General features: G+C 47.6%; 1 protein-coding gene across 1 annotated transcript in view; it reads left to right on the top strand.

Annotated features, from left to right (window-relative positions):
* Positions 1 to 3,314: 3,314 nt before the first annotated feature.
* Positions 3,315 to 11,434, top strand: part of NPFFR1 (neuropeptide FF receptor 1) — a 34,414-nt gene continuing 26,294 nt past the window's right edge. Inside the window, exon 1 of the mRNA XM_064269088.1 lies at positions 3,315 to 3,660. Within this exon, the coding sequence (XP_064125158.1) occupies positions 3,315 to 3,660 (346 nt within the window). The remainder of the gene's footprint in view (positions 3,661 to 11,434) is intronic.

Below are 11,434 nucleotides of genomic sequence, written 5' to 3'. Positions count from 1 at the left end.
ACAATCTCCTTTAGCATTTCTTGTAGCCTTGGTTTGGTTTTTGCAAATTCTCTAAACTTGTGTTTATCTGTAAATATCTTAATTTCTCCTTCTTATTTCAGAGAGAGTTTTGCTGGATATATGATCCTTGGTTGGCAGTTTTTCTCCTTCAGTGCTCTGTATGTGTCGTCCCATTCCCTTCTTGCCTGCATGGTTTCTGCTGAGTAGTCTGAACTTATTCTTATTGATTCTCCCTTGAAGGAAACCTTTCTTTTCTCTCTGGCTGCTTTTAAAATTTTCTGTTTATCTTTGGTTTCGGTAAGTTTGATGATAATATGTCTTGGTGTTTTTCTTTTTGGATCAATCTTAAATGGGGTTCGATGAGCATCTTGGATAGATATCCTTTCGTCTTTCATGATGTCAGGGAAGTTTTGTGTCAGGAGTTCTTCAACTATTTTCTCTATGTTTTCTGTCCCCCCTCCCTGTTCTGGGACTCCAATCACCTGCAAGTTATCCTTCTTGATAGAGTCCCACATAATTCTTAGGGTTTCTTCATTTTTTTTAATTCTTTTATCTGATTTTTTTTCAGCTATGTTGATGTTGATTCCCTGGTCCTCCAGATGTCCCAGTCTACATTCTAATTGCTCGAGTCTGCTCCTCTGACTTCCTATTGCGTTGTCTAATTCTGTAATTTTATTGTTAATCTTTTGGATTTCTACATGCTGTCTCTCTATGGATTCTTGCAACTTATTAATTTTTCCACTATGTTCTTGAATAATCTTTTTGAGTTCTTCAACAGTTTTATCAGTGTGTTCCTTGGCTTTTTCTGCAGTTAGCCTAATTTCATTTGTGATGTCTTTAAGCATTCTGTAAATTAGTTTTTTATATTCTGTGTCTGATAATTCCAGGATTGTATCTTCATTTGGGAAAGATTTTGATTCTTTTGTTTGGGGGGTTGGAGAAGCTGTCATGGTCTGCATCTTTATGTGGTTTGATATGGACTGCTGTCTCCGAGCCACCACTGGGAAACTAGTTTTTCCAGAAAATCCGCTGACTGGTACACTGGCTCCTGGCTCTGAAAACAATCACTGTCTCCCCATATTTGTTCGTTCTCCGTCTCTAAATCTGTGTTTGTTGTTCAGAGTTCGTAGATTATTATGTATGTGATCGATTCACTTGTTTTTCCGAATCTTTGTTGCAAGAGGGATCCGCGGTAGCGTCCACCTAGTCCGCCATCTTGGCCCTGCCTATCTTCCATGATCTTTATCGTTTTAGTCTTTATGTTTAGGTCTTTGATCCACTTGGACTTAGTTTTTGTGCATGGTGTGAGGTATGGGTCCTGTTTCATTTTTTTGCAAATGGATATCCAGTTATGCCAGCACCATTTGTTAAAAAGACTATCTTTTCCTCAACTGACACTGGGCCTTTGTCAAATATCAGCTGTTCGTATGTGGATGGATTTATATCTGGATTCTCAATTCTGTTCCATTGGTCTATGTGCCTGTTGTTGTACCAGTACCAGGCTGTTTTGACTACTGTGGCTGTATAATAGGTTTTAAAATCAGGTAGAGTGAGGCCTCCCACTTTCTTCTTTTTCAGTAATGCTTTACTTATCTGAGGCTTCTTTCCCTTCCATATGAAGCTGGTGATTTATTTCTCCATCACATTAAAAAATGTCATTGGAATTTGGATCGGAAGTGCATTGTATGTATAGATGGCTTTTGGTAGCATAGACATTTTTACTATGTTAAGTCTTCCTATCCATGAGCAGAGTATGTTTTTCCACTTAAGTAGGTCCTTTTTAGTTCCTTGCAGTAGTACTTTGTAGTTTTCTTTGTATAGGTCTTTTACATCTTTGGTAAGATTTATTCCTAAGTATTTTATCTTCTTGGAGGCTACTGTAAATGGTATTGATTTGGTGATTTCCTCTTCGATGTTCTTTTTGTTGATGTAGAGGAATCCAAGCGATTTTTGTATGTTTATCTTATAACCTGAGACTCTCCTAGGCTGACATTTTTATGGAAGCAGATTGCCAGGTCTTTTCAACTGGAGATGGCTGGTGGGTTCCAACTGCCAACCTTTTGGTTAGCAGCCGAGCACATAACCATTGTGGCACCAGGGCCCCTGAAGGTTGTGAATAACTAACATTTATTGACCACTTACCAGTGCCAAGCACTGGCCAAAGCACTTTACAAACAGTAACTCCTTTAATCTTCATAACTCTAGGAGATGGGTACTACTGTTATCCCCGTTTTACAGATAAAGAAACTGAGGCAAGTCACATGAGAAAAAAAAAGCCCAAAGAAACTCAGGCTATTTCACCTGCAGAAAGGCAGACTTGAGAGGGCGCCCTCCTTCCCTCCCACTCTCTGAAGGGCTGTCCTGGGGAGAGAGGAAGTGATTTGAGGTCAAAAGCATCTGCTGCTGGGCATTAGGGTGGCACACCTGCCCCCCAGTCAGGGCTGGACTCAACGACCTCTAAGACCTTCCAGCTCTGAGACTGCCAGCTGTTGGGGGCAGGGGAGGAGCTAGAGGGAGAAGGGAGACCAGAAAGAAGCTTGATGCAATCCATTTCCCCAGAGTCCCAGGAATAAACCCCTGACCGCAGTAAAGGAATGAATGGGCCGTTCATTCTCTTTCATCTGCTTGGAACCTGAATCATCATTCCTGGGACAGAAGTCTATGGCGTGTCTACTGGGTGCCAGATAGGCGCTGGACACGTGGGGAGGCGCCCAGCCCAGCTTAACTGATCATTTGTTGAGCATTTACTATGTGCTGGGCGGGAGTACTGACATCATCTCACTTATTCCCCTCAAAACCATTTTACAAACGCAATCATTGAGACTGGGGTGCAGGTAAGTAACTTGCCTGAGTTGGTTAATTCCTAAGCCAGTGGTCACCACCAGACACTTTACATTATCCCTTTTTCTCCAGAGAGCTCAGAGACGCTGGGGCTCCCTCACCTCCCTCCGTTGTGGTCCCCTGCCCGGTGGCTGGGAGCTGCAGCCCGCCTAGGTATTCACGGCTGCCTCGCACCCCCTTCTTAGGAGGGCCCCAGGGTCCTGGGCACCAGGGTGGGGAGGTGGGAGGCAGGCTGGGGTGGGGCCAGGACGAGAAGTGGGGCCAGGGCTGGGACGCGGGGCACAGGCAGAGGGCCGCAGAGTTGTCGGACGCCGTTGCCTGGGCGGCAGTGGGCCACAGGGGTATACCCCCTTTTTCGGAGGGGCTCCCGGTCCCTGCGGAGGGAGTCGCACCGAGGCCGGGGCTCAGGGCGCCCTCGCTCGGCGGGACGCGGCGGCGGGAGGGCTGCAGCAGGCACAGGTGTGCCGGGTGCCATGGCGACGGCGACCGCGCCGGCGGGCCCCCTCGCTGGCTCCCTCCCTCCGGCCGGGGAGGCGCCGGGCCGGGGGCTGCAGAGCCGGGCGGGCGGCTGCGCAGCGTCGGAGCCTCGGTCCCGGCCGTCCGGGCCGGCTGCCTCGGGCCCCGAGGGGAGCGAGAGCCGGAGAGAGGTCCGGAGCTGCGGGCGCACGCCCTCCGCGGGCCCCTGTCCCACCCGGACCCACCCGCCGAGCGCAGAGGCAGCGGCGCGGGCTAGGCAGTCGACGCGGCAGAGCGCCCTCCTCCGCTGCGCCACTCCACTGGAGACTGTCCCCGAGCGGACCGGAGTGGGCAGCATGGAGGGTGAGTGACCCGGGGGCCGGGGGCTGGGGCGGGGGCGGCTAGGGGTCCTGACTGAGGAGCAGCCTGCCAGGGAGGGGAAAATGGCGAGGGTGTCTGATCACTTATGACTGTTCGGATCCAGACACTGTGTGTGTGTCTGTCTTTCTGTGTCTGCGTGTGTGTGTCTATGTGTGTGCGTAAAAGAGACAGACAGAGAGACAGAGAGGCAGAGACAGAGAAACACTGGGAAAAAGAGAGAGTAAGAAGGACGTGGGGTTCTATGTTCCTGGAGAGAGGGAGAGCGTGCGTGTGTGTGTGTGTGTGTACACGTGTGTACTCCTGCCTGAGACCAGGTGAAGACAGCTATTAACTTTAAAGGAATTGTCACCTACTTGCCTGCTTGGGAGCCCTGGTGATACAGTGGTTAAGCGTTTGGCTTCTAAGCAATAGGTGGGCAATTCGAATCCACCAGCTGGTCTTATGGGGCAGTCCTGTTCTGTCCTATAGGGCTACTATGAGTCAGAAAAGACTAGTGGGAAATAGGTTTGGTTTTTTTTGGGTTGCATGCTTGAGGGGGTTGGGGTGTTAGGGGAGATATAATTCCAACGCAGTGGCTTCCTTGCAGAGAGAATTTCTCTCCCTGGGGGCAAGACGAGGGAGCTACAGACCTGTCCTCCAGGATTTTAAGGGATTGTGGTCTCAGGCAAAGGCTGCTTGCTTCCAGCTTTGCCAGGTGGGGTCCTCTTTCTGCCATGGTGGGCAAGGAGAATCATATTTAGGCTAGAAAACTGGAGGTCTAAGGGCTGGTGCACTGGTTTGCTGGGTATCTTTGGGGTAGTGCCTAAACCTCTCTGTGCCACTGGTTACACGTCTGTTGAATGGAGAAACTTACACCCAGCTTACCTCACACCATGACTGTGATGGTAAAATAAGATGCATGGTACAAATTCATGCCAGTAAGAGACAGCTGCTGCAGGAGGTAATAAAACCCTGAAATTCAAAGTAATCGCAAACACTGCTGGTAAGAAGAAACAGGGAGTTTTATGGAAAATCTTGTGAGGCTCCATTTGTAGCTGTCCAATGAGCCAGAGTTTAAAAACCGCACACACAAAATACAAAGGAGAAATCCATAACCCAAGATGACTGCAGAAGATCAGCTGGGTCTGGAAGAACACAGTTAGCAAATCTCCAAAGCTCAAATGAACAGAAGCTGGGGAAGGCTGGCAGAGACAGAGCAAGGAGCTTTTCAGGTCTAAGTAAGGATGACAAGAAGGAATCTGCTCGGGATTTGGGGCACGTGGTATAACCCTAATGAACAAGGGAGGGCAGGCAGAGCGGGGCACTGGCAATTTTATTTCAAATGGTAAAATAAAGAGCCTACGGAGGAACTTGAAACCCCAGTAGGTGAGTGATAGGAAGAAGGCATCAAGCCACGTGCAATGAATGAGCTCACCCCTAGCAGCACAGACAGGACATCCCAGGGACCTAGAGATATTTGCAGATGTCATCATTGCCTTGGAGGGAATTACAGAGAATGAGGGAAGTGCCAGAAAACTCAAGATGGGCAAATATCTTGATTTTCAAAAAGGGAAGAAAGATAGATTAAAAAAAACCCAAAAAACTTCTAAACGACTAAATTTAATATTGTCTTCTATTAAAATTCTAGAATAAATTATTAAACACATACTGAGCAATTTGGAGACAATAAAGCAATCAGACATCTCAGAATTTTTTCAAAGGAAGCTGTCCTGCACATTTGCAAAAATGTGTGCGTGAGTGTATTCATCCCAGTGCAAAATTGGAAACCATCTAAAAATTAAAGCCAGGCCAGTTGCCGTTGAGTCAAATCTGACTCATGGTGACCCCACACGTTGCAGACTAGAACTGCGCTCCATAGGGTATTCAAGGCTGTGACATTTTGGAAACATAGCATCAGACCTTTCGATTAGCAGTAGAGTGCTTCGTTATCTAAAAATCTAGATGCCCATAAATTAAGTAAATGATGAGATACACCTATGATGGCGTACTGTGCAGACGTTAAAAACTGTGTTTAGGATTTTATTTATTGGCGTGGGGAAATATATCCACTGCCTATTCTTGAGCAATAAAAAAGCAAATTTTAGAGTCCTTGTGTCTTATACTCCCCTTTATGCAAAATTACACAGACTTATTACTGGAGATATATATATATATATATAAAATGCATGCTCTTTGTTTGGGTTCTCCTGAAAGCACACCCTAAGACAAGGACTTGAGTACAGGAAGTTTATTTGGGAGGTGATACTAGAAGCAGAGTGAGCAAGTGGGGAGAGTGAGATGGGGGAAAACCCAAGAAATGGCTGCATTCTAATATGAGCGAAGGAGCCCTGGTAGCACAGTGGTTAAGTGCTTGGCTGTTAACCAAAAGGTCGGTGGTTCAAACCCACTAGCAACGGGTAGAATATGAGCTGTCTACCTCTGTGGGCAGCTGGGGGTTCTCTCCCTCTGGAGACCCTCTGAGCAAAGTGCAGAATCCACCTAAGAAGTGTCCCCATGTGTGATGGGGAACTGACACCTATTAGCTCTCCCTGTTGGTTGAGGGTTACCTAACTCCTGGAGTTTTGGGTTGTTCCTGATCCTGGCTTCAGACAAAGCAAAGCAGAGAGAGTGATGGGTGTAGGCTTCACGTGGGACTCTGGACCTGCAAAGAGCCATCCACCCCGCTGAAATCTTTGGGCTGAGGGGACGTGGCAGGAAACATCACAAATGCATTTGTCACAGTGGCAAAGCTCAGTGATTTTTACTCTCTTGCAGTGCTCAGAACTGTTTTATAATAAGCACGTATTTTTATTAAAAACAATAAACCCATTTTCAAAAAGAAAGAAAGTAATGTAGTGTTCATTAGGAGGCTACATGAGTCCACAAAGAATACACCGGGCTAAACCCATTTCCTCTTTCAGACTGGATTTCCAAGAAGTAGAAAGACAAATTACAAGCTTTCAGCAGGACGCTGGAAAGACCTCTCATGGAACCTCGTGAATGGCTACAGGGGTTGCGTCAGCAGCTGGATAGCAACCTGGAAGTCCCCAACTTGACATGGCTTTAATTAATCATTTAGGTGGAAAATAAAAGGCATGCTTATCAGGGGTATCAAATCTGTGGATAACAGCCGTAACAGACATGAGGTGACAGAGTCAAAGTAACAGATTCTAAACGTACGCTGGATTGAAACCATGAAAACGAAATTTCAAGGGACTAAATGTGAAGTCTTCAATTTAGGCTCCGAAAAGCAATTATATACATTTAAAATGGGGGAGACCTGACTTGTATTGGGGAAAATTACCAGGGGGTCAAAGTGGGCTGCTGGTGTGATGGGCCTGGAGCCCCTCCCGGGGATGTTCAGGGTGGGGAGAACATGGTAACGAGGGGTGATCCTGGGGACAGGGACACTCTCCTTCTGTGTGGCTCCACGGAGCAGAACAGAAACAGGTGGGGACAAGTCACAGTAAGGTAATTCAACTCAACATCAGGAAGAACTTTTGGTCACTCAGAACTGGCCTAGGACCTGTCTCCTCATCAGTTCCCATTCTTCAGCTTAAGCAAGGGGGCTGACAGGGCTGATGACTGACTGGGGGCAGAAGGGGAGAATTTTGGGTAAGCTAGACCAAAGACATGGTCTGAAGGGTCTCTCAGGGCCCAGGAGCCTTCTCCCAACATCTCCAGACACGCTGCAGTTGGCCATGACTCCCACTGAGTTGCTGGGGCCAGCCCCGCGGTAACCCCATCAGGCCTTCTCCGCTGGGCCTTAGCCGTGGTGCTATGCTGTGGGGTAAACCAGCAAAAGGACAGTGAGTCAGATCCACTCGGCATCCCAGTCCTAGCCCAGACCCAGTAGCCTCCCCGCTGCCCACCCAGCCTCCAGCCTGGGAGCTCTGTGGCTGAGGGAGGCCCCTAGGCTGAGAGGACATACACCCACACTGGCTGGGGCTGCAGGCTGACGTGTAGGGGAAGGTGACTGGAGAGAGGAGGGGGCCAAGGAAGCAGCCAGCTGGTCTCCCCCCAGCGCAGGCCACAGCAGCACATTGGGGGCCTGGGTGGGTTCCCCTTTTCCGTGCCCCTCAGAGTACCAGCCTGTGGAAATATTGCCAGAGACACCGTGTTTCTGCTCTTCATAAAGCACTTCATTCCCTGGAGCTCCCTATCCAGCCCGAGGTGTATTTTTATATGAATATAATGAATTAAGTTCAGTCTCTCCTTCTTCAAACCCTTCTGCTACCTTCTCACTGACACCTGAAAAGTCACCAGCAACGATTTGCTTTTCCTGACTTTAAGGTTTGACTCCTGTTGAAGAGCAAATGCCCAAAGAGCCACAGCGCTTTAAGCTGTTATGAATCGTTTGCTTATCCATGTGAACGAGTTTATCAGAACATTTTCTAAAAGAAGACTCTGCTAGGGATGGGGGAGAGAGAGCACAAGTACCTCGGGACAGGGATCTTGAGACTCCAGGCGGCGGTGCCTTGTTAGGAAGTATTGGGTGGGAGAGGCATGGATCTCAGAGGGGTTAGGTGTCTCCATTACCTCTCCGTTGATCCCAGGGTAGCCCTGACTCTGCCTCTGGCCACAGTCTGCTACTTTTATAGGAAAGGTTTTAGATGACACATGAAGTATTCATGGTGTCAGCTTTGCAGCTGGAGCCTCTGAGAGGTCAAGTTGATTCCAAGTCATGAGGACCCCATGTGTGTCAAAGTAGAATTGTTCTCCACAGGATTTTCAGTGGTTGATTCTTCAGAAATAGATTGCCAGGCCTTTCTTCTGAGGTGCCTCTGGGTGGACTCAAACCACCAACAGCTGAATGCATTTAACCATTTCACCACTCAGAGATTCCTCAGGGAAGCAAAAAAAAAAACCACTCCCACTGCTGTTGAGTCGATTCCGACTCATGGTAAACCTATAGGACGGAGTAGAACTGCCCCACAGGGTTTCCAAGGAGCGGCTGGTGGATTTGAACTGCTGACCTTTTGGTTAGCAGCTGAGCACATTAATAGTTTGGACTACCCAGGAACACAGGCAGCATTGAAAGGGGTAATAGCCTAATATTACCTAATAATATCCCTCCTGGGAAGCAGGAGTCTTGGGGATCTGCAGTCCTACATCTCTGCCCCTTCCACTGTCCCCCTGGCTCTGTACCTGTACTCTGTAGACCCCTAGGAGGTCCAAGGATTAGTCTGGGAGGGGGTGGAGAATCCCTTTGTGTTAGCCAAGACACATGGGGTTACAAGCAACAGAAACTGACCCTGGTTAACTTAAGTAAGTGTGGAAGCTTATTGGAAGGATATGGGTAGCTCCCCCGACGGAAGGAAATTCTGCATTAAAAGGGCCCTGTGTCACATCTGAAGAGAAGATCCGATAGGCCATCCTTTGGCCAGGGGAGGGTTCACAGCCCTGACTGACAGTCCCTTGAAAGCTGCCCTCAAGAAGGAAGGCTGGTTCCCCAAGGGGAAAAGAGAAGGAGCAGTGGGTGCAGGTTGGGCCAAAACCTTGAATGCCCACCACTCCTCTGAAATTGTATGTAAAACGCTGAATGTACTTTTGGGGGGAGGATCCAATGCTTCCAAAGACCATAAATCCCGTTTGGACAGGGACCATTTCTCGGTGTATCAGGACAAAGCCCCAGGAAAGCATCTGTGCAAGGAATTAAAACGCATCAGATTCTTAAAGAGATTGGTGACCCCCAAAATGTTAAAGACTAGTAAGCCTGAGCGCGTGATCCCTGAGGGCAGGGACTGTGAGATTCATTAGTTCTCAATCTCGGTTACACGTTGAAATCACAAGAGTAGCCTTTAAAAACAAACAAACCAGAAAACAGTCCCTGTTGTCCACCAACAGACGAATGGATAAACAAACTGTGGCGCATGCAGACACTGGAATATCGTTCGTCCATAAAACGAAATCAAATTCTGATGTATCCTCCGATACGAATGCATCTTGAAAACATTCCATTGAATCAAATAAGTCAGACACAAAAGGAGAAAATATGGTATGATCCCACCGATATGAAATATCTAGAGTAGGCAAACACATAAAGACAGAAGTTTATTAGCGGTTACCAAGGGCTTGAGGGAGGAAAGAGCGGGAGTTCTTGCAGAAGGGGTACTGAGTTTCTGCTTGAGGTGATGAGGTAAAGCTTCTGGAAATGGTAGCATGGGAAGGGACCCTGACGGCACAGGGATTGAAGTGCTCGGCTGCTAACCCAAAGGTCGGCGGTTCTCAGCCGCTCTGCAGATGAAAGATGTGGTAATCTGTTCCTGTGACGATTACAGCCTTGGAAACCTGACACAGCTCTGCTCCGTCCTGTAGGGTCGCTATGAGTCGGAATCAACTGGAGGGCTATGGGGATGGTAGCATTACATGATGAATGTAATCAATGTCACTGAAATTGTACACTTAAAAGTGGCTACAATGACAAGCTTTTTGCTATACCTATTTTACCACAATTTAAAAAACAGAAACAAAGTGTCTGTCTGGTTCCTACCTGGAGGGATACTGATCAGTTGGTCTGGGGGGCAAGGGGGCCAGTATTGCTAAAAGGCGATTTGCTGTGAGCCAGGGTTGAGAACCACTGAAGGAGTCCTTATTTCAGCCACATCTGTCAGAGCTTCCTTCCCGTTAGAAAGTAGAGATCGCTGGAGGAAACACCACCCTCTGTGGACAAACACTTAGCATTTTCTTTTTCCTTCTTACTACACTTCCCTCACACACGCACATTTTTAAACAGAATCTGGATTTATGATGCATGTATATAGTATTTTGTAACCATGACAACCCCGGGGCAGTATTTTTTCCACAGCACTAGATTGTGTCACGTGTTTTTTTCCTTGGGACAAATCCCTTGAAGTGAATTGCTGGATCTGGAGCTGCCTCTTCCTCTTTAGGGCTCTGATGGGTGAGACCAAATGACAAGGCTGAATTGATTGGCGCTTCCCACCCCTGTCACCCCGAAGTGCACAGCCACACAGTCCTTTTCATCCTTGCCCATCCGGTTGACAAACTGGTTACCTTGATGTTCTTTTCAGATTGCATTTCTCTGATCAGAAGTGAAGTGGAACTTTCTGCTTCCTGTCTTTATTGGCCATTCGTACTGCTTTGTGCTCTTTGCAGCCCCTCGTTTTATTCTTCAGTGAATCCCCAGTGCCCCTTGATTCAGGTCTGTGTTCACCAAAGAAGCTCCCAGGAAGTGGGCGTTGAATAGTCTGAAGCCGAGGTCTCAGCCTGAGGCTGAGCTGCTATGTGTTACCAGCGTGAACCAGCAGGTGGCGATAGCGATGAGGTTATCAGCGAAGTTGAGAAGCAACCAGACTCCGTGCTACGGTCATTCATTTGGGTGGTGGTTTCTCTCCCTCACATCCTTCAGCCCTGTAGGGAGGCCAACACTAAGAGTATCACAAAAATACTATACTCGCACCCATTGTGTCATATAATACTATCTGCTTCTGCTAAGCTAACTCGTCATTTCACCATGCTCAGTTCTTTCCACACATCGATGATCTCATGAATCCTCACTGCGTTCTTTCTTCGTGTTAACTGACCTACATTTCACCAAGGAGGAATCTGGTTTCCAGAGAAGTCATGGCCAGGAAATGTCTGTGTGTCCACTGTAAAGGTTACCTGTCCGTATGACCTCATTTATATGAGATGGGCAAATATATAGAAACCAAAGATTATTAGTGATTACCAGAGGTGGGAGGGAAAGGAAAAGGGGGAGTTTTTGCTTAGGTGGCATTGAATTTATGTTAACGGTGGTGGAATAATTTGGAAA

The sequence above is a fragment of the Loxodonta africana genome, chromosome 16, assembly GCF_030014295.1.
Source record: "Loxodonta africana isolate mLoxAfr1 chromosome 16, mLoxAfr1.hap2, whole genome shotgun sequence".
NCBI classification, from domain to species: domain Eukaryota; kingdom Metazoa; phylum Chordata; class Mammalia; order Proboscidea; family Elephantidae; genus Loxodonta; species Loxodonta africana.
The sequence above is the reverse complement of the archived record's forward strand: the minus strand, read 5'-3'. Positions and strand labels throughout refer to the sequence as shown.